At 54.3% G+C, this 26,080-nt stretch overlaps 1 protein-coding gene across 4 annotated transcripts in view; it reads right to left on the bottom strand.

The window, feature by feature from the left end:
- Nucleotides 1-26,080, bottom strand: part of TRAPPC9 (trafficking protein particle complex subunit 9) — a 500,788-nt gene that overhangs the window by 396,653 nt on the left and 78,055 nt on the right. For all 4 annotated transcript variants that reach the window (XM_046001565.1, XM_046001557.1, XM_046001569.1 and 1 more), the window contains one exon: nucleotides 9,470-9,596. In XM_046001565.1, the coding sequence (XP_045857521.1) occupies nucleotides 9,470-9,596 (127 nt within the window). The remainder of the gene's footprint in view (nucleotides 1-9,469; nucleotides 9,597-26,080) is intronic.

Below are 26,080 nucleotides of genomic sequence, written 5' to 3'. Positions count from 1 at the left end.
CACGGTTTCGACATAAATACCACCAAATACCATGTGTCGGAAAAACAGCCCGTGGCACAGCAGAGGGAAAGGCTCTCTGGTTCGGCAGGACAGAGCAGATCATCGCTGCACGTGCTCACTCGGGACCATCCCAGGCGCTCCCCCCACCGGCTCCGGCGGCCATGAGGACCAGGCCGAAGTCCGCACCGCACGGCCCGCCAGCTGTATGACCATGCAGGAGCGCCTTGCCTCCTTCCACCCTGGGGCTCCTCGTCCACAGAACGCACGCAAGAGCCTCCCTCGCGCGCTACCGCAAGGGTTTGCATCAGGGCTCGGGAGCGACTGCTCAGCAAGGCCAGTTCCCTCGTCCTGCCGCCTGCTTCCCTCCTGGCGGCCACACCCCCAGCACACAGGAGAGCAGCCCCGACTGGAAGGGCGAAGGACTCAGCACGCAGAGGTAAAGAGCGCCGCCTGCGACATGGAGAGCAAGGGTGACTCCCCATCAGCCCGGCCTGTGCTTACACTGCCCTCCGAGCCGCAGAGGTGAGCTCATCGCCACTCACACTCCCATCAGTCGACCGTTTACTTGGGACTCACGGATCTGGGCCTCCGGAGCACATGCAGGCCCCCGATCACCACCTCGTACACATCGTGTCAACGAGACATCCCAGCCACCCTCCTAGCCTGGCTCCCATGACGGACCCTCCACATCATCCGTCAGGACACGGACACCACAGAGACAACAAACTGCCCAAATCGCATGGCTGGGAGCTGGTGACAGCAGGAGACACGAGGTCTGAAACCTGGGAGTCAAACGGAGTTAGGTTCTGGAACGTTCCGAGGCAGGGACACAGAGTGGCTCAGCAGGGACCCTGCCCGCGCTCCTGCCCTGTGTGGGTGTAGCCTCCTCGCAGGCAGGTAAGGCCAGGGGGTGGTAAGGGAGTCATGGGTGTCCCCCGGGACTTTTCATTTTATTTTCCTTTCAGCTCCTATAGGATGCCTTGTTTCACATTTTTCTTTTTAGATGTTTTTTTTCTTAAGTCCTCTCTACACCCAACATGGGGCTCAAACAGCCCCGAGATCAAGAGCCACATGCCCCACGAGCAGAGCAGCCGGGTGCCCCTTTTCATATAGATTGTTATCCATTCATCTGTTGATGGGTAGCGGGTTGTTTCCGCAGTCGGCCATCATGAGTGATGCTGGGGCAAACATGGACACACTCATCTCCTGAGACCGTTTTCATTCCCTTTGGACACGTACCCAGGAAGCAGGATTGCTGGGTCACAGCGTAGGTTTCCTGTGAATGTGCTGAGGAACCTCCACAGTGGTCGGACTGATTTGATCCCCCTGGCACTGCTCGAGGTCCCCTGCCCCTCCCCCCAACTTCCGGATGACCGCCGCCACAAGAGGTGCGAGGGGGTAGTTCATCGCGGTTTCCACGTGCCTCTCTGTGATGGGGCAATGTCTGCACCTGTCCGGTGCCTACACCCGACGGGACGTCACGCGACCAGGAGACAACGCGCTGAAGCAGCGCCTCGTCCTCCGGCTCGCCTCCCGCCACCGCCGTGAGCCTGGAGGCCAGAGGTGGGCAAGGAGGGGCAGAGAGGGACGCAGACTCTGGCACACTGAGGAGCCCCAGGGGTCAGCCCTGGAACACTGTCCCGCTCGCACTGACTTTCATGTGAGTGAGACACAAACTCTTGCTGTAAGGGTTCATCTCTCTCTGATTGCAGGGTCAATATTCTGGCCACGGCACAGGCTAACCTATGTTGACTAAAAAAGCCCCCATTGCAGAGTCCACAAAGCACTGCGCTCTCAGCTGGAGGCATCTCCGACACCTGGGGCAGTCCCGCCCTGAGCGCCCACCTCGCCGGCCCCCAGCAGCCGTTCACAACTCCCCACGCCCCCTCCTTGGACCGTCACTGATGGCCACACACGTGGCTCCTGTCCATCTCCCACAAAAATCCACAGGAGCAGATGGTCCTCACAAACCAAAGTCCTCGAAGCCAAGGACTGTGTCTTGTCCACCTGCTCTGACTCCCTTGTCTTCACACACACCCCTCCGCTGAGCTCTCTTCATGCAGGATCCGAATCACTTAAAATTTCTGGCCTGTTTCACTTCAGCCGTGAGCTCTCCAGGGCAGGGGCACCTGGGCACCCAGCGCCTGGTGCGATACTTTGATAGACAGCTCCGTAAATACTGAATGAATAAATGCCCAAGAGTTGAGTTTTTTATTTTTTTAAAGATTTTATTTGTTTGTTTGTTTGTTTGTTTGAGAGAGAGCATGAGCAGGGTACGGGTAGGAGGAGGAAGAAGCAGACCGCCCGCTGAGCAGGAGCCCGACTCAGGCTCGATCCCAGACCTGAGCTAAAGGTAGGCACTAACTGATGAGCCGCCCAGGCAGCCCTGGCATCTTTTTTTAAGATTTCTTCACTTACTTGAGAGCGAGAGTGCGCGCACTCGAGTGGGGGGAGGGGCAGAAGGAGGCGAGAATCCCAAGCAGACTCCCCGCTGAGTGCGAAGTGCGAAGTGCGAAGCCTGACACAGGGTACGCTCTCACAACCCTGAGATCACGACCCGAGCCAAAATCAAGAGCCGGGTGCTCGACCGACTGAGCCACGCAGGAGCCTCCAAAAGTTGAATTTCTAACTCAGCTCCCAAATCGTTCAAAATGTTGAACTCGAGCCTGAGCCGCTCGTATTAAGAGTTGCGACCCCACGCCTGGGTGGCTCAGTGGGTTAAGCCGCTGCCTTCGGCTCAGGTCATGATCTCAGGGTCCTGGGATCGAGTCCCACGTTGGGCTCTCTGCTCAGCAGCGAGCCTGCTTCCCTCTCTCTCTCTCTCTCTGCCTGCCTCTCTGTCTACTTGTGATCTCTATATGTCAAATAAATAAATAAAATCTTTAAAAAAAAAAAAAGAGTTGCGACCCCAGCTGTTTGCAAGTGTGCCAAAAACACCTGTGCGCTGCGCAGGGACCAAGACGAGCACACTGTGAGCCAGCCGAGCCGGCAGGCCTGGTGTGGGTCTCCGGCTGCGCACGCCCAGCCCAGAGGCACCCTCCGGCAGGCAGTTCAGTCGGCCGGAGAAGCACACTAGGGAGGGCGCAGACGCCGACCACCATCTAGACGACCCGCCCGGTATGGGGCTGGCGCAGACCGCTTCACCCCTGCACCTCAATCTTTCCACCTACAAAACAGGGACAAGCCCGGCTACCTGAGGACAGCTCCGTTCCCTGGTTCCATGCTGCCACATTCTCAGAGCGATAGTCCTGACCTCATGGTGCCCCTCCCTCACTCCTCCTAAGGGAGGGGGCCAGTGTGGCAGGAGAACCAGGGTGTGCAACCCCTTCTTTTGGGGCCACCTGCCCGCAGGGGACACTTTCTGTCATACTGTCCCTGCAGAATGAAAGCTATGGTCAGCCAGAAAAGTAACCCAACAGTGGCCACGGGGTTCACACATAACTCGAAACTTAGCATCAAATACCTTCTTATGAAATGTATCTTTTTTTTTTCATTTTTAAAAAAATTTTATTTATTTGACAGACAAAGATCACAAGTAGGCAGAGAGGCAGGCAGAGAGAGAGGGAAATAGGCTCCCCATGCAGCAGAGAGCCCGACGCGGAGCTCGATCCCAGGACCCTGGGATCATGACCCTAGCTGAAGGCAGAGGCTTTAAACCACTGAGCCACCCAGACGCCCCAACCCACGGAATGGGAGAAGATATTTGCTTATGAAATGTATCTTATGAGAAAAACAATCACTCAAGGCACGTGACCTACAGGACACAGCTCCTTCAGCATGGATCCCCCAGAACCAGTAATGCCACATTCAGTCTACGAAGCTGCCTGCAGGAAAGCGGAATTCCAGGGATCAAGTGTCCAAAGCAGGACTTGCCCGTAGAGATTCGGTTCGGACACTGCCGCCACGTCGGAGGCCAGCTGTGCTCGGCGGGCTGCGGCTGATGGGACTGTGCAGGGCCCTGCAGGGCACTGATCTAACACCCACGGGCGACGGGAGGGTCGGGGAGACTGGCTTACCTCCTCTCCCTTGGTTTTGAATCCTCACAGCAGAAACACATCTAAGAACCCGCGGGGTACCTCTGCGCAGATGGGCAGTGACTCACCTGGCCACACCTGGCCGGGCACGACAGACGTGGCTGGAAAGTGCACACACACCACCAGGTCAGTGACGTGTGAGCGCCCGCTCTCACTCCTGACCAGACCACACGCCTCTCACGATCCCCACAAAGTTCTAGTGTGAGCTCCGTCGGGGAGGTCATGGGCATGGAAGGAAGATTCTGGACACACTGTACCTGAGGAGGTCCTGGGAGCCCCACCTGGACTGGGACCTGGATTCATCAACCAAGGAAACCGCCCAGACTCTCACGGCCTTCTAAGCCCTTTCCTGAATAAATACCTGTCGTCCTGACTCAGATAACAGAATCAACTTAAAAGTTTGACTTTTAAGGGGGGTAGAGCGTGTAACCCTTGATCGTGCAGCTGTGAGTGGGAGCCCCACGCTGTGTGCGGACATAAGAATTAACTCTTTGGGGCATCTGGGAGGCTCCATCGGTCGAGCATCCAGCTCCCGGTCTCAGCCCAGGTCGTGATCTCAGGGTCCTGCTTCAGCTCTGTGCTCAGCAGGGTGACGGCCCGGGACTGTCCCTCTCCCTCTGCCCCTCCCCCTGCTCCCGCACATGGGCGCTCGCTCGCTAAGAATAAACAAACGAGAGCACCAAAGCCACTCGAAAGCTACTCAGAGGTCATTCTGACCGAAGGGTTTGGTCCTTGCCAATTGAGATACCCTCATTAACTCTAGAGCTCTCTGCCAGACTGAAGGAGCTCAGTGTTAGCTCATCAAAACCAACCAGCTAAGCCCCTTCGGCCCGCCTCCAGTCCGCCCCTCCGGAAAGCCCCACAGGTTCGCTGGAAATGGCGTCTAAGCTTTACACCATTTCTACTTTAATAATTCACAGCTTTCAACATATGAACAGTCTACATGACCGTTACTTGCTTTTGTGTACGTTACCAGTTTATGGAGAGTTCTAGAAGGAATAAAATAAGATGGCTTCTCGTCTTAACAGGACTTCCTAGGTGCTTGCACTGGCCAGCGGGAACCAGACAGACAGAACCAGTCGAGGCCTCCTGCTTGACCCGCTAGTGTGCGCTTGGCTCTTGCTTGACTAGGACTGAAGCCCCAGCATTATCCATGGGGCCAAGCCCATCTCAGGTGCACCATAAATATTTGATTCATTGAATTTCAGAACAGAATCGTAGCAGAGGTAGACTGTGGCCCCTTCTTTTGGTTAACTTGCACCAGGGTGACTTTACACGGTTTCAGGGTAAGTTCGGGTCCCGCCCCCAGGCCTACAGGCGGGTAGGTGTCTCCTGTAAGCTGCCGAGATGGTTTTACTGCCCAAGACGAGGAAAGTCCTCAACGGGAGCAACGGCTCCAGCCATTTCTTCTAAACCCACAGCTGCAGCCAGGAGGCACCACCATCATCAAAGTAGCTTGTGTCTGACGATTCCACACAGCAGGTCTGGTCACTGACACTCGCCTGTGGGCATTCTTCCACGCACTCGTCCTATGACAAGGTACCACAGTCACGAGAAGTGTGGTCTTCAAACGGACACGTTGCTGAGCGCTTCCTCACAATGCCTGGCTGGGGTTTTTTCATTCAAATCGATACAGTCCATGTTTCGAGGCCCGAGTCCTTGGGACACCATCCTAGGCCACAGTGCGGCACGGCCCTCCGCAGAGAGAAACGGGGGAGGCTGATCTGGGAGGAGGGCGGCGATCCCACAGGCAGTGTGGGCCGCTGGGCACAAAGCGCAGACCCGAGCGCCTGCCTGGCTCCGCGTGCCCCCAGCAGCCACGTGGGTCCGGCAGCCTCAGTGGGCATCTAGAACACCCGCCCTCTCTGTTTGCTGCTGCACACGACAGCGCAGCTCTGGATTCTCTGCTGCCCGACTCTGTCAAGGACTTGCTCCTGAGGAATCACTCCTGGCTGATGCGCACCCAGACCACCCACAACGTGAGACACCGCTCGCTGCACGGCTGGGACAAGCCAGGCCATTCGAGCGCTCGTCTGCGTCAGCCGGGCTGCTGTGACTGATTACCAAAGACGGGGCCCTTGACCAGCAAACATTTCCTTCTCCCAGCTCCAGAGGCTGGAAGTCCAAGATCGGGGGGCGGGGGGGGGGTGCCGCCAGCACGCTTGGGGCCTTAGTGAGGGCCCTCCTCCCTCCTGGTCCCCCGGCAGCGCCTTCTCACTGTGGCCCCATGTGAGGACGGAAAGAGCTCAGGCCCCTTCATCCAGAGCCGCACAGCAGCTGAGTTACCGGCAAAGCACACGGGAGCAGCACCTACCCCTGTCTGGTGGCTTAGGAACCGGCCTCACAGAGGGGTCAATCCTTCAACCAATCCCGAAGGATGACTGAGTAACAGTGGGCAGGGGCAGGGCAGCAGAGACACCTCAAGCAGAAGAGGACACCAGAACAAAGGAATAAAACTGTCCCACACTCCGGGACCCTCGGTGCCTCCGCAAGGTGTGCGGGGCTGGTCGCACCATAGCAACGGGAGCTCACATGAACTCTGGAGACGGAGCAGCCGCAGGCAGCCTCGTGAGCCACGCAGGGCAAGCACGTGGGGTTCTGTTCTGTGAGCCACAGGGAGCAGAGCAGACGGTGAGACCCACGGACTTTCCAAAGCTTCCACAGGCATTTCCTTACCCTTAGCCAGCAGTGCCAATTCTGCCGTGTGGTAAAGAGCCCGTCCGCTCGGCTTCCTACACGTGATCACATGCAGTGCACAGCTCTGGTTCGTAATGAGACCAGGCAGGAGGGATGCAATCAGCAAGCCACAGGGACAAAGAGAGCTTATTTTCGTAGCTGAAAGTCTCCAAGAACCATTAAGAACATGTCTACACGTGGTGGGAAGTACACAAAACCAGTTTTTCTTCAACGGTCCGTGACCACGCCAGGCTCAGCTAGTCGTGCAGAGGTGGTTCTCCAGTACAGGCCATGCAGACCTTGACAGCAAAAGAGATCCATTGCCAGAACACTGGTCACCGCAAATGTAATAGTATTTGTTTCTACCCCGTCTGTTGTAGTTTGTAGGCAGCTAAGGGATTAAAATGTCAGCATGTATCTTTATCAATCAGTGCGTTGTTGGAAAATTCACGTGTGCTGGGGCACCCGGGTGGCTCAGTGGGTTAAGCCTCTGACTCTTGCTTTCGGCTCAGGTCATGACCTCTGGCTGGGATTGACCCCACATGGGGCTCTGGGCTGGACGTGGAATCTGCTTGGGCTTCTCTGTCTCCCTCTGTCCCTCCCCACTCCACCTGCACGCACGTGCTCTCACTCTCTCTCTTAAAAAAAAAAAATAATAGTAACAATGAAAATGTAGGTGTGAATGGTCTCCAAGGTGAGAACTGAGATCTGCTGCGGGCTCAGTTTGTACCGCCACCGAGTGCCACGCTTTCGTGTGCATCAGCTCAACTAAAACGAAACTAATGGTCCCATGAGAAGCAATTTCAAGCCCATTTTAAAGATTACAAAACTGAGGCTCACGGAACCAAGACCACACAGTAGTCAAGAATTAAACCCAAAGTTTCTAACTTCCATCTAGGGCTACGTCTGGTGTCTCCATGTGGAGAAAAGGCACTTTTCCTCCTCAGTCCCATAACCTGCCAGGACCAACCGACCCAGCTCCACTGACAAAAGTCCTGACGGCTTCGGGATCTAGACGCAGCATCAAAATCCTAGAATGTTCTCTTGGGTTCAGGATTTCCTATTGTGCAAGGCTGCCTAAATTTAAGAACGATCCAGGTCATGATGAAGATGAAAAATAATTAAGGCTTTGCTAGTTGTCAATTTAAAAAAATACGTACCATGCCCTTAATCCCAAATCAAATACATTCTACTTGAAGTCTTACACACAGAAAGGCCCAGCCAGGACTCTGACTTCCTCAGTTTGTATCAGCCACAAGCAAGCACAAGGCAAAACAAAAGCAGCGCGCACTTGCTCGGTGGCGTCCACACCAGGGGCTGTGGGTCCGCTCTGAGAAATTCCAGGGTCAAGCAAGGGCCCCTCTTCAGGCCACGGCCTAGGCTCTGGGATGGAGCAGCTCACCAACCGTGCCCAATGAACTCCACGCACGCCCATCGGAACATCTTAAGATTCCAGGGTAGCCTGCTAGGGACTTCTGTGCACAGCGATGTTCTGTCCCACCTCTCAGTGGGCACACGATCCTCACCTTGACAACAAAACCATTTCATGTGGCAGCGCCCCACGCGCCTCCAGCGGAACGCAAGGAGAAAGCACGCCCGCGGCTATCAAGCACCACACCACAGACTTTTCCATGTTCTTTTCCTAATAACCTAATGCCGTGGGTTTTAAAGCTTCTTAAGCAAACAGATGCTACGTATCTCTGCAGGCCCTCCCGGCTGTATCGCAAAGCTGAGCGAAACACAAGAGAGACGGCCAAGCCGGGAGAGTCGAGGTGGTCACGTCTTCAGTCACAGCACCTCTGTGACCAGAAAAATGTGCAATTCCACTGCTTCCTTTCGGCCTCCGAACAAATCTTTCAGGGATTCTGAAATCGTCATGCGATTAGCTCCTAAACCCTTTTAAGTGCCCACTTGGCATGTGCCAGAGGCCCTCCCTCCCTCCAACCCTGTGAGCTGTGCGGAGGGGCGGGACACGGTGGCAGCCACTGTTAGAGAGGCCAGCAGCACGTGCTCCGGAAATCCCAGGACGCTTCTAACCAAGGGCAGGTGGTGGGCAGCAGGAGGAAGGAGCAGGAAAAGCTCCCGAAAAATGGGGCCTGGGCTGAGTCTGAAAGCACGAGCGTGCACGGGCACACCACGACGGGGAGGAGGAAGGATGACTCCCGGAGAGGACAGAGCCTTGGCGAAGGCCCCACGGAACAGAGGAGCAGCCACACCCACTCCGGTACCGCCAGGGGCCTATGGTCTGAGAATTCCGGAAACGACTGGAAGCTTGTAAGTGCACGAGGCAAGGTCAGGCTCATGTCATCACCGCAAAGGTCACGATGCGGGGTCTGGAACCAGGCACGGGCACACCAGGGTCCGCACCCAGCTCTGCCTCTTGACAAGCAGGTGACCACGGGCTAATTGTCTCACCGACACAACATCTACACCTAGCGCTGCTGCAGAGACGTAATGAGATAACGAACCAGACACCTGCCCCATCCGTCATAGAAGCTCTTGGGGCGCGTGGGGGGCTCAGTCCATGAAGCACCCGACTCTTGGTTTCAGCTCAGGTCCTGGTCTCAGGGTTGTGAGATGGAGCCTCACGTCGGGCTCCGCGCCCGCAGTTAAGATTCTCTCCCTCCGCCCCACCCCCCCAACTCGAAATAAATGCACAAAGAAAGAAAGAAAGAACAATTTTTTTTTTTTTTATGGCAAAGGTCTGTAGCGCTCAGCAGCAGTGAAGGCCCCGGTCTCGCACAGGCCACCCGCCTTACCTGACGATGGGGAGTTTGGTGAAGGGCACGGGAGGCAGGGCGGGGCCGCCAGGCAGCGCGAGGACCTCCATTGTCCCGGGACACTTGCACGTGTAGTTTTCCAGGCTCTGAGTCACATCTTTCTTTTCTGAAGAGAAATTTAAAAAAAAAAAAAAAGTTAGTTAACAAAACTTAGGGGACTTTGGGGGTCTGGGTGGCCGGGGCTTTGAGCAAAATAAAATCCTTAACACAATCCAGGACAGTCCTTTGGGCCCAATCCTCTGACAGAAATAAATAAATAAATAAAGGGGTGCCGATCACAAGAGACAAAAAGCAGAAGTTTTAGTCACTTTATTTAAATAATCACTAGCAACTGCTCCATTTGGGGGGTACACAGGAAAAAAGGAAGTTACTGTCTTGTAGAAGACTTCATTTCCCAAGAGAATAAATTCTTACCAAATTCCAAGAAAGCCAGCAGGCCGGCAGGACTGGAGAATCAGGATATTTTATCACGAGACAAATAGTTTTCCACAAATTACTCAGAACCAAGCAAAATGCCAGGCCCTGTCCCCAAGGAGTTTACGGTCCATCTATATAACAGACATTGAAGGGAATAACTCCACAGCACATTTTTGGTACAAAAACAGCCTCGTGAGGTCAGACTGTTTTGCTCTGCCCTAACCCCGTCCGTTCACGAGGAGGGAGAGAGGATCCGAGAATGCTCGCCTACCGTCCCCAACATGCTCTCAACACGTGCTCATGGACTTCGTAGCACTCGGAGCTCAAGAGCACGTTCCACACCCCAAAATGGGTAATTACTCCAGAAGACGAGCATTACGATGCCCTGTCTGCAGACGGGAAAGCTGAGACCAAGCTGGTTAAAGGGCTTCTCCAAGACCTTGTATTGCCCCATGCTCGTGGTCTTCTCACTGACCCTTCAGGAGAATGAAGGGAAGCAGGGACTGGGGGCTGGGTGGGAAAGGGCGCTCACTCCATCTATTCTCTCTGACGCATCCTGCAGGGAAAGGCAGGGTGCTTGGGGACCATGATCACAAAGGGACACAGCACTCCCACCTGGCGAGGCCTGGGGTAAGCAGAGTCAGACTCGGGTTCAGAGGAATGGCTCATCCCCTCTCCCGGGACATGTGAGTGCCTTGGGGGACATCACCTCTAAAGAAACTATCAGGGATGGAAAGAGACGAAGCAACAGAGAGCAGTGGCCGCAGGCGTGCACGTGGCGTGCAGCGAGACGGCGGAACTGGGAGCCACACGACAGCACCGCCAGAGAACAGCGAGGCCGGCTCTCCTCGAAGACGGGGTCCAGAAATGGCAAACATGCAGGCAAGGACACACATTTGAATTGATCAGCGGCTGCCCAGGCATCTCCTGTGCCTGAGCACCATTCTCTGGGGACCGCGAGAGCAGGAGGGCACCCGCAGTTAGCTCTGGACACGACACAGTCAGGCTCCTCGGCCAGATGAACGAACTCCTTAAATAATGACATGACCTTCGCCGTACAGACCATCAGTCTCCTGGAGGGCTCCAGCCCACAGCGTGCAAACGACCTAACCTGCCTAAGCCTACGGGCAGTACACCCAGGCCAGCCGTCCCGCTAAGCTGAAGTACGCCCTCTTGGTGAACCCCGTCAAGGGAAGGAGCAATGAACCTGCCCGTGGAGCTCAGTGCCACCCGCGAGGCCAGTAGGTTCCTCAGCTGAGCTGCAGACTGGCTTATAGGCAGAAAAGATGAGCGACAGCGGGAGGACGGGCAGGAAGGTGCAGCCGCAGCGGGCTCCTCCCGCTGGGCCAGCTCACAAGGGAAGCCCCGGCCCTACTGCTCCCACCCCTCCGCGGGGTCTGCTCATTCTCCACGTGGGGGATGAGCCCGCTGCGGGCACTGTCAGGCTCTGCGGAAACCGGGCGAGCAGGTGCACATCTCAGTACCTCCCCGTCCACTGCGCCGGGGGCTCCAGCCGGACCACCCCTTCTTCTTCTCCTCCAGCCGGTGCAGCGCTGTCCGCTGCTCCCGCAGGAGCCGGGGAGGAGACGCCAGGACGGACGCAGCTCCTGGGACGGTTATCAACACACTCTCCTGCCCCTGCCCTTCTCATCACACTCCCACCCAGAGCGCCTAACCCTTCTGGAGCTTCTGCCGGGCCCAGGAACTCACACTGCTTCTCAGCTCCGGGTCACTTCAGTGAGGTTTCCGGAGTACAATGCTCGGGGGCCGCTGGCAGTACGGCCCACCCTCGGGAAAGGTCCCATTGCCTGCCTCTCCTCCTGGACTGGAGCATGTTATACATCGTTGCCCAGATTCGTTATTTTATCAACAATTACAAAATGGCGATTTTGTAATTCTTTAATTTCTCTGTACCTAAAACCCAGAATGTGTCTCTAAGGAGGGATTTTTCCCTCAGCCACCACCAGTTGGTTACCCGGAAGCACAAATGATCCGGTCGGGAGAGTCGGCCAACAGGCTTTCCCGGTTCTTGCTGGAGTCGAGAACCAGCGCCAGAGGGGACCGGCCGTTCTGCAGGCGTCAGCGTCATTACAAACCGGCGGGTTTCTGTGTCCGCCATTGCCGCTGAGGCCGCCACACTCTTTTCGGTGTTCGAACTGCCCGTCTTTGTCCCGTGGGAGCGCCTCCACGTTCATTCCTGTGTCCTTAGATAAGGCCCCGAATTCATCAACGGCGTCCTCCTTCTAGCTCATTTCAGCCCCAGACCTAGAATCAAACCATTGCTCCAAGCAGCCCCGGATTCTTCTAGAGTGAAACCGCGTTTAGATCAGAATCTCCACATTCTGATGGGGGCCGGGTTGCTCCCTGCTACGAGAGTCTCACTGTCTCTGGGCCTGGACAAAAGGGGCAACTGATAAAAGGTTTTTAAGTGGTGACATAGTGACTGATCTTGCCTTTAAATCCGGGTAAGGCTTAGCAGCTAAAAGTACAGTTTACTGGAGTGCGAGTTCCTTAAAGACAGAGTCTTGTCCTTTTTCTGTCCCCCGCGAGCTTGTCAAGGGGACTCAGGAGACAGACGGTGTCAAAGGGTCCATGTGTCTGCTGCTCGGCTGACCTTATTTCTTCTTCATAAACAGAGCAAGAATCATTCTTTGTTCAAGATGAAAACAAAAGAGGGGTGTCTGGGGGCCCAGTGGGTTGAGTGTCCAACTCTCGATTTCAGCTCGGGTCACGATCTCGGGTCATGAGATGGAGCTTCGAGTGAGGCTTCACACGGAGAGCAGAGCCTGCTTAAGATGCTCCTTCTCTCCGCCCCTCCCGACCCCTCCCTGTCCCCCACCCCAGAAAGAGAGCAAATCAGAAGAACAAAATGAACCCACATTCTCTGTCCACGCGGTGCAGACCAGCAACCAGAGCCGTCAGGACAGCGGCACCGAGCTCCTCTCACGCAGAAGCACCGTGGGCTCGACGTTTCGGGCGTCCCAAGTGGAAAGAGGACACGGTGTCAAACAGAACGTGACTTCACAGAAGCAGGGTCAGAGTCTGGGAGAAGAGCACGCAGGAAACCTGATTCTGCCAAGAAGGCTTCCAAAGGAAGAAGCCGCACTGTTCTCTGCCACGGGCCGCAGGACCCCAGGGCAGACACACGAGTACAGTACTTGGAGGTTTTGCTGTTACAGGAAAGAATGACAAGAACAAGGACATATGGCTACTGAGGCCCACAGTGCGGGGTAGGGGGAGAAACAGGAAAGGACACAGAAGGAACGCTCATCTAGGATCAGGAGCTGTACGGATGAGGAAACCCGGCAGAGAAGCTGCCTAAGGCACGTGTGAGAGGGAACGGGCTAGGAGAGAAAACGTCAGGGGGGACGGGTGCGGGCAGCACCGGGCTCAGGAGGGAAATGGCGAGTCGTAAACAGCTCTGGGGGGGCAGTGGAGAGGGGGACCCTGGCTTTGCAGGGCAGTGACTGCCAAACAGACGCCTCCCACGTGTATCCCCTCTCTGAGAGACAGGACACCTCAGAGACTGTGACATTTGCCGCAGGGACCCCGCTGCTGGCAACGGAGGAGGGACCCAGGTCTTGCCCGCAGACAAGGAAGCCGTCCTGTCTGGAGAAGGAAGGTAGAGACGCTCAGAGGTGAAAAGGCGGGGCGGGGCGGGGTTGCGGGGAGGGAAGCATCGTTTTCCCCCTTTCAAAGGTGACAAACATTAGGTCAGTGCCAATCTGGGAAATGGGATTGTGGGTTGATGTGAACCGCCACCAAATAATTATTAAGTTTTTAATTAATTTTTGACTGTCAGATTAACGTTGTAACCATAAAAGACAATGTGCTTTCTTTTAGCAAATGCACACCAAGGAACGAAGGCGTGAAAGGAAGTGACGCCTTGGGGTTTTCTTTAAAATAATTCAGCCAATAAAGTAAGCGAGAGACAAAGTGAAGGTACAGAAATCTTATCACCCATGGACCCAGGGACTGACGTACGGGAATTCACTTTACTACCCTGTGTAACTTCATGTTAGAAAATGTCTCACAACGAAACACTGAATGAGTTTGGGGAGGAGAAACAATGTGCTCAAGAGAGGAACAGGGTTGGAGTTCCGACCCGAGCTGACTGAGTCCTCCTGTCCCCGCAGATCAGGCCGGATCATAGAAACCCAGTGTCAGGACAACATGAACAGAACTCAAGGCCACAGTGATGCTAATCCGTGTTCCACGTGCCAAGCCGGAATGAAGCTTGTGATAGACCTGAACATTCCCATAAGCGTACGACTTGGTCAGAGGGAAGCGATGACTCCTTAATTTATTCACTAACAATCAATTGCCGTGGTCTGCTCCGGCTGCCACAAGAAAATACCATAAACGGGGTGACCGACACTGTGAGCACGCACTTCTCACTGTTCTGGAGGCTGCGAGCCCCTGTTGAAAGCCCACGGCCTGGGCTGCAGCATATGACCTTCCCACGCTGCCCTCACAAGGCCCTCCTCAGTGCACGTGTGCGTAGACAGAAGGAGCTCTCGGGGCTCTTCCTCTCCTCCCAGGGCGCTCATCCCACCGTCAGGGTCCCACTCTCAAGAGCTAATGCGCACCTGATCACCTCCCAAAGCCCCTACCTCCAAATCACCTTGTGGGTAGTGAGAGCTTTGACATGGGACTGAGGAGGGGAACACAAACGTTCAGCCCATAACATTGCCATAAATCTTGTCCGATCTTGATCAAAACACCCAATGATTCTTTGAGTCAAACTAGAGCACCTAATGCCCTTGTTACTTTCTATCCCAGAAATTCAAGAAATCATGCAAAGAAAACGTCTGTAGAGAAAGTTGCACCAACTATATTGTTTCTTATAGGAACAGAGAATGCAACCGCCCAAACTGTTGGCCATAAAAAAAGCCACCGGCCATTTACCATTTCAAGAGTGACACCAGCATAAAAACCAGCACATCACGATTTCGGTTTAGCTTTTCACGTTCCCTCTAAGTAACAGTCTGCGACAACCACGTTTGCATTATGTCAGTTATGATATCCTAAATAGGTAGAGAATAAAAGGAGAGAAAGAAGCAGAAAAAGGGGGGCACCCTCTTGGGTCCCCTCCTTCTTCGGGAGCTTCATACTATCACTCAATAAACGTTGCTTCGCTGGCAGCAGGAATAAAAAAAAGAAGAGAAAGAAGCACATCTTTTCTTCCAAATATGAAAGAAAAAAACTAAGGAAGAAGAAAATAAAAGAATACAGAGGGGGCGCCTGGGTGGCTCAGTGGGTTAAAGCCTCTGCCTTCAGCTCAGGTCATGATCCCAGGGTCCTGGGATCGAGCCCCGCATCGGGCTCTCTGCTCAGCGGGGATCCTGCTTCCTCCTCTCTCTCTGCCTGCCTCTCTGCCTACTTGTGATCTCTGTCTGTCAAATAAATAGATAAAAATCTTGAAAAAAAAAAAAAAAAGAATACAGAGGGGAAAAGTAGAGGCATGGCCCCACACAACCTGAAATCACACTTGTAGAATCAATTCTGATGCTTCCACTTACAGAAGCAAGAACCACAGTTCGTCTTGGAATTGCTTCCCTAAGAATAGTATTATTGATCTTTGAGATCTCTTGGGGGTTCCCAATGAACAGGCCCCTTTTGTGCACCTCGTTTCTAAATAAACTGAAGAGGATGACATGTCGTCTTCATCAGCGATACAGCCGTGCGGAAAGACATGACGTGGCTTCTTAGAAAGTACACGTCCTCTCAGACACCAGGAACTGGGCAAGTAGACCTCCCACCCCCAGGCAGACTGTGCAGACCAGGCAGGGCCCCAGCGCCCACCCAGGGGAGGCCCCAGGCCACCTGCCAGCCCGGAGCTGCAGAGGGGCCTGACGGGGCTCTGCAGCCAAACTCATCGTGAATAACTTTGCAATATGCAGTACTCACTTACTCTTTCTGTCATACAAGGAAATGTGAGAGTGACACAAAAGACAAGCACACGCCCGTCACACGAGGCTGGTGGCAGTGGGTAAAACGGGATAGCCCGAGGATCGCAGCACGGCTGGTCCTCAGACTCACACAGGAGCCACCAATCCCCTTCCTGGGTGGACACCCACAAGAGGAGAGAGCAGAGGCTCAAACACACACCGTGTGTGTGGCCGCATGAATCACGGTGGCCAAGAGGTAGGAGCAAACCCCGGTCCATCCATGAACCGATAAACCAAGTGTGGTCTGTCCATAAATGGGAACAGCATTCGGCCTTAATAAAGGAAGGCCGTCCTGTCCCTGCGACAGCATGGATGAGCCTAAGGCACGTGCTCAGTACGGTCAGCCCGTTACCGAGGGACAACTGCCCCCTGAGCCCACTCCTCCTGGACAGCCCTGGAGCTGTCCCGTTCACGCAGACAGAGCAGAGCAGAGGCTCCCAGGGGCTCGGGTGCGGGGTGGGACCTGGCGTTCAAGAAGACAAAGAGCCCCGGAAACGCACGGTGGTACCACGTACTCAATGCCACCGAATTATACACTTAAAATGGTTAAAAAGGGAAATTTTACAACCTGTGTACCTTACCATGATCAAAACAAATCAACGAAAACTGTGACAGTGACAACAGTGCATGCTGTCAGGAGTGAAGGGACTCCGCTGAGCGAGGGGACGTGGGCGCTGGCGAGGTGACCAGCACGCAGCGCGGGGGCGCGGGGCTGGCTGTGCTCCGCAGGGCGCCGAGCAGAAGGGAGATGCAGGAGCACAGAGGCCGGTGCCCACGGCTCCCAGCACAGCGCATCCGATGCGCCGAGTCTACAGCACGGAGGAGCTGCCCAGAAGGACAAAGAGACCTGAGACACTGGACGGTGACAAGGCAAGGGCACTGCACGAAGGCAGGGAGGGGGGCGGGGGGTCCTGAGCACTGTGAAAATCACCCGAGAGGAGAGCATGCAGGCGGCGGCAGAACACTGGAGGGCCCGAGGACAACGCTCTGGGCAACACTGAGGTCAAGGGCAGGGAGAAGAGGAAGAAGCAGAAGATGAGTTAGAAAAGAAGTTAGAGTTAGAAAATGAGTTAGAAAAGAAAAAATGCCAGACGTCCGGGCTAAGACTCCAGAAGCCAAAAGATGAGTGTATGGGCAAGAAGAGAAACGGGGACAACATGACAAAGAGGCCGATGAGGACACAGAACTCCTGGCGGTTCAGTGGCACATGTCCCCGTCGAAGGGGGCTCTGGCGGGCACAGGAGCCCAATGACAACCACTTCCAAACGGGTGGGAACTGAGTGTGCAAAGTGTGTCCGGGCGGCCAGCGGAAGAGCCAGGCCCTCTGTCGGGGGCTGTGGCGTTCGCCGTCACACTGCTGGATATGAACACGTACCCGCTGATGAAACGCCACACCTGACTGCAGGATCCAAGATGGGATACGCGGCTCAGGAGCAAGACTAAGGTTTTTTTTTTCTTTAATTAACATACAATGCACTATTAGTCCCAGGGGTACAGGTCTGGGATTCATCAGCCTTACACAATTCACAGCTCTCACCATGGCACATCCCCTCCCCAGTGTCCCTCACCAGCCACCCCAGCCCTCCCACACCCCCTCCCCTCCAGCAACCCAACCCTTTGTTTCCTGAGGTTAAGAGTCTCCTACAGTCTATCTCCCTCTCTGGTTTCATCTTATTTCATATTTTCCTCCCTTCCCCTATGATCCTCTGTCTTGTTTCACAAATTCCACATATCAGTGAGATCATGTGATAATTGTCTTTCTCTGACTTATTTCGTTTAGCGTAATACCCTCTAGTTCCATGCACATCATTGCAAATGGCAATATTTTTGATGGCTGCATAGTATTCCATTGTATATATACACCACATCTTCTTTATCCATTCATCTGTCGATGGACATCTCAGGTCCTTCCATAGTTTGGCTCTTGTGGACGTTGCTGCTATAAACATTCGGGTGCATGTGCCTCTTCAGATCACTGCATTTGTATCTTTAGGGTGAATACCCAGTAGTACAATTGCAGGGTCATGGGGTAGCTCTATTTTCAACTTTTTAAGGAACCTCCACACTGTTCTCCAGAGCGGCTGCACCAGCTTGCATCCCCACCAACAGTGTAGGAGGTTCCCCTTTCTCCGCATCCTCGCCAACACCTGTCATCTCCTGACTGACTAATTTTAGCCATTCTGACTGGTGTGAGGTGATATCTCACTGTGATTTTGATTTGTATTTCCCTGATGCCGAGTGATGTGGAGCACTTTTTCATATGTCTGTTGGCCATTAGGATGTCTTCTTTGCAGAAACGTCTGTTCACGGCAAGACTGGGATTTTACGCTCAGGCTTCTCAAATCCAGACCCTTTCCACCATACGGAGTGACTTCCTTGAACATCACTGTGCCCATTTCGCAGAGAGGGAATCCAAAGCTTCATTCGGGTCACGTGACTTTCCTGGGGTCATTCAGACACCAAGTTACTAAATTACATTCAAACTCAGAGCTACGACTTCAAACTCTTTTTTCCACTTTGTCACACTGCCCATCCAAACTGCCCAATACATGAAAATACAGAGGAAAACAACAGATATCCTGAAACAGACAATCTAACACGTCCAGCAAGGGGAGCACCTTCCTTGGCAAGAAAAACCAACTCAGCTTCTCTTCATCCTGTATATACATCCAGACAGAATAACAGTCCCACCGCAAAGGTCAAGACAGTCTCAGGTGTCACCACTGTAAAGATTAATGATCTGCCAAAGCAGCAGATATTGACTAAGCCGCGTCACCCACCAAGACAAGCCCTTCCTTAAGGCGCAGCTGATGGACTTGGACAAGTGCGCCGCGGGCCGCTTCAGCTGCCTCCCACCCGTCCAACCCCGTTCCTGTTTCTCACTCGGTTTACATAGTGGCAGGTCAGAGTCTCTGATAACCAATCACTCAAGGACAGCAGGAGATTAAACATTTTCCTTGTTCTTTCCAAGTACGTAAACGTGTTCTGCCAGAACGAGAGGCAAATAGGTCGGGCCGTCAGCTCATTATATCACCGTCTATTTAAAGCACTAGGAAATATTGAGTATCTCTAGAGATCGCAATAAAACACCCAGAAGGGGAAAGTATCTTAATAAAGATATCATAAATAATCAGAAAGAATCATATCTGCATATCCAATTATGAGGTGATAAGCTACAATACAGTCATAGGGCAAACTTACACAATCATCAATGACATTTACAAAGAGCCTGCAATAATACGGAAAATCTCCATTACGTGGAAAATCAGAATGCAAAACTATATTTATAAAAAATATATAATTTTTTTAACGATTTTGTTTATTTATTTGACAGAGAGAGATCACAAGTAGACAGAGAATGGGGGGAAGCAGGTTCTCCGTTGAGCAGAGAGCCCGACACAGGGCTCGATCCCAGGACCCTGAGATCATGACCTGAACGGAAGGCAGAGGCTCAACCCACTGAGCCACCCACGTGCCCCAGTAAATCCAAGTTAAAAAGAATAGAAAACAATACCAAAAACTACAGTGAAATGTTCAGTGTTTGCCCATGCAGGATTATACATCATTTTTTCTTTTCTGCTTGTTTTCCAAGATTTCTAAAATGAGTATACACTGTTTGTACAATAAAAATTATTTCAAAAACATACAGACATGAGTTTTCAAAGCAGTGTTACAAAGTCGGGCTTGTTCCCACCGGCTACTCACGCCTAAAGGAGACGGCGTCCTGGGCCGCCACGTGGAGCGGGAGGTTGAGCGTCTGACTCCGTTTCAGATCTCAGGATCGTGGGATCGGGCCCCACGTCGGGCTCCACGCTCCGTGCAGTCTGCTGGAGATTCTTCTCCCTCCCTCTACGTCTCCCCACCCCTGCTCCAACCCTCTCTCTAAAATGATAAATGCATAAGAGAAATCTTAAGAAAAAGGCGGCGGCACCCTGAAATGTCCACGGAGCGAGCAGCTGAGCCCCGCTCGTTCCCACAGAGGCGGAGTTCACCGTAAGGACATGAGCAGCCTTTCCCGGCCAGACACGCTCTTCTCGGCCGTGCTCAGAAGTAAGGCCCACAGCGACGAATGACGTTTAATGAGGACTGACTTACTATGTGCCAGACTGTGCCCAACACCTTACATGCGCTATCTCGTTAAACTGTCCCCGAAAGCTGAGGCGAGGGGTGCTGCTGTCATCCAGTTTTAGAGATGAAGCCCGGAAAGCTCTTGCCTCTAGCTCACGGTGCCTCTCACTTCTCCACCAGGCTCTCACTCGTAACAACGGGCTAACTCTGTCATATTTCACTCAACATCCCTGTAGCCAACAAATACGGGGTATCTGCCCTGTGTAAGGAAAATCCCTACCTTAGACAGTCAACCCGAATGCCATCTCGTCAAGGACAACAACCCCTACGTCCTCAGTCTCCTTCTACGCCTGGGGGGATCTCCACTAATACGTACTCACCAGAAATTTGTTAGCTGTTAGTACGTTATTTGCTAGCAGTACAGGGTAGCAAAACCTAATTCAGGCCGGCACGTACTGACTACTTTCTGTGTAAGAGCACCAACCGGAATGATGAAAGATCGAAGGTGAACGAGGCATGGCCCCGTTCCCAAGGAGTCCGTGATCTGGTAAAGGAGCCAGAGCAAATCACTCTCCGGACGTAATGAAATGACGCCAAACTGAGGGCTAAGTAAGTCAGGAGGAGGTGAGGAAGGACAGCGTGGGAACGGGGACAGCAGGACAGAGCACGCTACGATAGGCGCAGCGTGGAAAACCACGCCGCACGCTCAAGGAACAACAAAAAAGTACAATACATAGGAAATACAGATTGTGTAGATGGAAGCAGAACGAAATCTGGCTAAAAAGACGGTTTGGATCGGATTGTGGGTGTCCTTGAGATGGAGCGGACACTTTATTGAGACAGGAAGGGGCAGTCATCGCAGCTTCCCGAGGACGGAAGGACGTGACTCTGCTGGCGTTTCACGGAGAGGCTTCGGGCTTCAGTGTGAAACACGGATCGGAAGCAGCAAGGCCAGGAAGCAGCACGTGACGGCGAGAGTCCAAGAAACAGGTGTTGAAAGTCTGAGCCACGGCTGTGACAGCAGAAGGGGGGGGGATCCCACATGGAAAAAACTCAGGCGCCAGACTGGACACAGAGCCCATCCAAGCAATTGAGAGGACATAGGATGGCAGGACACCTTGGGGGCAACTCCAAAATTTTAAGCTTCCAACATGAAAACGGTGACATCGTCAAGGAGGAAATAATCAATTCCACTGGGGATACAGTGGACTGAGGACCCTGACATTCAGGGGACACGCCAGCTTGAAGGTGAAATTCCAGCTCAGAGATCAGGACCGGAAGTGTAACTGTAGGAGCTGCAGCTGCAGCTCCATGTGGAGGAGGCAGGAAGGGGAGCGCGAGCAGGGCCGGGTCGCACCATGGCCGGGTCACCGCCAGGGAGGCAGAGAAACGCAAGACCCCATGTGCGGCAGCAAGCCCACAGTGCAGAGGAGGGGGCTGGGCACCTCAGGGGGAAGCGAGGGGCAAGGCGGCCCCAGAGCAGGTGAGGCTGAGACCCCTCCCTCCCGACCACAGAACGCGGCCAGCAGAAGAGGAGCGGACGGCGCCCAGGAGCGCCCGACCAGGGCACTCACGCGGCCGGACGGAGCGGAGAAAGTCGCGGACGGGAGGGAGAGGTGCGGAGCTCACTGAGCACCGAGCCTCAGAGAAGAAATTTAATGAATTTAAAATTTAACGAAGAAAGCTGGACCTCCAGGAAACCCAACTCGGAGAAGCCAAGCACATGGCCGAAGCAGCAGACGGGAGCTAGGACGGGATGGCTGGGAGGCTGGTGCTGACCGAGGGGGACTGGGACACACGGAGGGGCGAGCTGAGCTGGCAGAGTCCCGTTGCCGGGAGGTGGAGGAGCGGACCAGACTGACGGACCAAACCCAGCCGTGTCCAGTGCTGCTGGCAGAGTCCTTGAACGGAAGACCAACACAAGGAAAAGATAAGAATTCCTGGATAAACTCCAGGAGGCGGAGACCCACACTGAGTTTGCCTAGAGACAGCGAGCCGAGAGGCAGCAGATTGGGAAGATGATCTGAAATGCACCCAGGATGGGTCCTCTGTGCACCAGGGGCGCCGGGCGAGCCGCCAGCCGACGGAGCAAGGTGCAGAGTGCCCCAGTCCTCCCCACCTGCCACTGCTCCTCCCTCAGATCCCAGCACCACCGGAGGCCAGCCTGCCTGAAGCCGGCCTGGAAACTCGGGGCTGATCTTCCCCTGGAAGGCTGCCTTCTCCTCTCGCCACCTCTCGCATCCCCACTGCTGTGTCTCTGTCCCCACATGGGCTCTGCCCGTCCCCAGAGACTCCAGCTGGGCTTCAGCCTGAGGACCTTTGGGAACAACACTTAAGGGAAAGTGAGCACAACGCCAAGTGTCTTTAAAAGCGAGCTGTGATGTCACAGTTTGGTGGTGGTGGTGCAGCGACCATCTACAAAACAGTCCACGTAACCCCGGAGCTGTGAAGCGGCAGGCTAAACCCTGTCTCACGTGTGGAAAGTAACCTGTCAGCCGACCACACGCGGCTCTCCCCAAGGACGGACAGCGGCCCGTGCCTGCGCAACCGAGAGCCCAGGAGCCCGGAAGGAGAGCCGAGATGATCCCAGGATGAGTGGCCAAAATCATGGCTCGGGGTTTCCGCCTTCAGTTATCTCTGAGCCCCTTTAGTTCTAATTTTCTTCTCATCAGAAGTGACCCAACGAATTCAGAGGTGAGACTTCTCTTGGACACCAACTCCTGGTCCCATCCTTACCCCCACAGCTCACAGAACGGACCGTGTTCCCCTTGTTTACTCTCCTTCCTCCAAAATATGTTTGCCACGATTTAGCCACAGGAAACAAACTCTTCTCATCCTCCTTCGCTGGGTCCCAAGCTGCTGAGTCTACAAGCGCCATCTCCCCGCGCTCAGTGTTGGTCGGCACGGGAGGAACGTGGGACAGCTCACCCACGGAGTGGTGTTCCCGGTTCGTACTACGCGGAGCGCGGAGACCGCTGGCCACCCCGTCTGGCTGACAACTCTCTACAGTTGGGGCGCGGACAGTCTGCTGATGCTTTAAAGATTCTTTTCCTCCCCGAATCCCCTTTTTGGTGGGGTTTCTGCGGGGTCTGTTGATATGCACTCGGAAGCTCATTGGCTTAAAATGCACCCTCCTTTGGCGGGCTCTCTCTGGGGGCCGACTGGGAGCAAGAAACCAACAGCCCAACTGTTTTGAAACTGAGAACTGACAAGTGTCTTTCTGAAATAAAGAACCAGTCCCTCGAGGGAGGGGGGTGAGTGGGGGGAGGAAGTATAACTGTAAAATCATGAGTGAATTTTTCTTTTTAAAAGTAGATTTTATGAGCCGTGACGGCCACTCCAGGGCTAATCCCGTTCGTAGAGGCTTGAGGTGCCCCCAGCCACCCCGCTTGCTCATGAGGACACTGGCCCTCCTGGACCCCCACTGGCTGGGTGTGGGGGCCGCCCAGCGGCCAGAATAGGGCTCTCGGACATCTGGTCCTCACCCAGGGTCTCGCAGAAACATGGGGCTTATTTTTCTAATTAAAGAAAAGGAAACGTGCTGCGACATTATTTTAAATTAATGAATTAATTAAAATAAAAGTATATTTTAACTATAGCAAGAGCTTAACTCTTCAATCCCCACCACAAATCTTCACGAACCGTTTCATATTTACAAAAAAACTGACCTACTTTGTAACTTGGTTTGGATAACCTTGTTTTTCAAAACTCCAATCATTACTTTTATGGAATACTAATCTCATCATTTTTGTGAACCAGAAGTGTCTCTTTATGGCTGCTCAAGTTTCTCCTCCAAGGAGACGTAAGTGAATGAAATAAACACACTTCTGTGTCATGCCCTTGAAGTAAAAAGAACCTCTCTGATTTTAGGACATGTGACCACAAGTCAGAATATAACCACAGATTTGGGGCCACGGAGATTTCCAGCCCCCCATCGAGGAGGAGCCTGCCCGGCCTCTGGGAACCTGGCTACCGGCTCTGGCAGACACAGAGGTAACGCCAAAGTGAGGACCATGGAAGCATCTGGAAAACACACGTCTTTTCTCCCTTCCTGCCCCCCCCCCACCCTGTGAAACAGTGAATTGTGAGACCGAGAGTCTGTCTCCCCAAGAGGAAGGCCAGGGCGCACCCGGCCCAGGCTCAGTTCGGACCACTCTGACGCTGACGAGCGGCAAACTTGAACGCGCTCTCTCTGGGCTGAGCAGCAAAGCCATGAGCTGGCGATCAAAGGGAGAAGCTGAATAAATTCAACCTGACATTTTCCATCTCCTCCAACCCTTGTCTTTCAAACCAATGACAGCTGCATCCCCGCTGACAGACAGCCACGGTACAGGACAAACCAAGGCGTGGCATCTGCGGCTGGTGACACAGCGTGGGGGCCTGGTGCCTCGTCAGAGCAGGGCAAGGACATTCGGCATTCGATGAGGACATGTCAATGCGCAGGGTCCTCAAACTCAAGGCCAGTGGGTAAGAGCACAGACCCAGAGCCAGACGGCCTGGGTCCAGCTCCCACTGCCTCCCAGGACTACATCCGAGGCCTCCCACACGCTAGCTCCTCTCACACCTCGTTTCCTCCCAGTAAACTATGCCCAAGGTCGCTGCCCTCGTGGGGGATCTGTGAGGGTTCGGGCGGATCCCACACGTGCGGGCATGCGTAGGAACATATAAAGGGCCCAGCACAGAGAAGGTGCACACAGACTGCGGTCAGGACCCTACTGGGACCCAGAGACCCTGGGGCGGACAAGGCCTGGTCCCTGTCTCCCTGTGCCCTGAAGGTGCTGCCCTCCAGAACGGATACGGAAGGACACTCTGAGAAGACCAATCCAGCTGGGTGAACGAGGAAATGAATTAGGCTTCAGACGGCAGCACCGGGACACCGAGCGCAGGTGATCTGGAAAGCAGAGACGGAGCACTCACCCGGAGAAGGGGGCCGCCAGAAGGGCGGGAACAAACCTGAGAGGAGGGCACGCTGCCACACACCCCAGGTGCGGGCGCGGGGGCACCCTGCCAGGGCCTGCATCCCCACCAGCAGGTGGACCGCTCGGGGTCCCGTGAGAGGCTGGGAGCGCTAGGCACGTGGTCAGCGTCCCACACTCGGGGTGCTGCTGGTGACGCAATGAGACATTCAATGTCTCACTGAACCACAATGTCAGAACAAAGGGAGCCAGAGGTAAGGCAGGAAAAGGAACGCCTGCTGCTGGCCTGCGGCGTGCCAGGGGCTGTGCTGGGCACGGAGCGTGGGGAGCCCGTCACCCCAGTGCAGAGACGAACGAAGGTCTCTCAGAGGCTGAGAGCGCACTCCTGTCGCACTGCAGCATCTGCGGTGTCACACGAGGCCCCACCGCAGGTCCCCCTGCCCCCGCGGGGTCCCTGACACATCGTGGCCTCCCGGTGCTCAAAAGCTCCCGCCAGAAGAGCGGCCCCTCCTGCCACTTACTCCAGCACCTGGAACTTTTAAGTCCTTGTTTTGTCCTCCAAATCCATCCACAGCCACACAGACACCGCCCTTTCCTCCACTCTGGAACACTCTCATCCCACCGCCAGGTTAGCCCCTGGCAGTAGAGCCTTGAGGTTCAGGAGAAATAAGTCCCTGGGACTCTGCATTCTCGTGCCACTAAAATTATCCCTGGAAGTACGTAAGGCACGACGATACGTCGGGAGAGCCCGCGGGCACTCGGCGAGAACGCTCATCTTCACAACGACGGAGAGTAACAAAGACTCGCTGTGGTCAGCCAGGCTCAGTCGGCGACCATGTCCCAGCTTCTGAGGTTGGGACATGTCCCATGTCCCGTCCGCAGAGCAGCCCGATCCCAAAGCCCTGCCGCTGCAGAGTTCCAGCTGACCACGTGACACCGACGCTCAGCACGGTCATTCCGCACCCCGTTTCAGGATCTGTGAATCGCACACAGGATCCCCTCCCTGTACTTTATCCTACTGAGGGATATGCCATTTCTTTCCCCCAGTTAGATCCCGGCCACTCAGAAGCTGTTTAGTCAATAGGAATCTGAATTTAACTCGGTCTCTTGAGAAAAAGAGAAAGACACACAGAGAAGCCTTCACCAGAGCCTCCTTCTTCTCTCTTCAATCAGCGAAGCAGGACACCAGGGAGATGTGACAGTGGCCCGGGACAATTAACTTTATCCTGTCCGCATGC

Source organism: Meles meles, chromosome 1 (genome assembly GCF_922984935.1).
Source record: "Meles meles chromosome 1, mMelMel3.1 paternal haplotype, whole genome shotgun sequence".
NCBI classification, from domain to species: domain Eukaryota; kingdom Metazoa; phylum Chordata; class Mammalia; order Carnivora; family Mustelidae; genus Meles; species Meles meles.
This window is presented reverse-complemented; position numbering and strand designations above follow the sequence as displayed.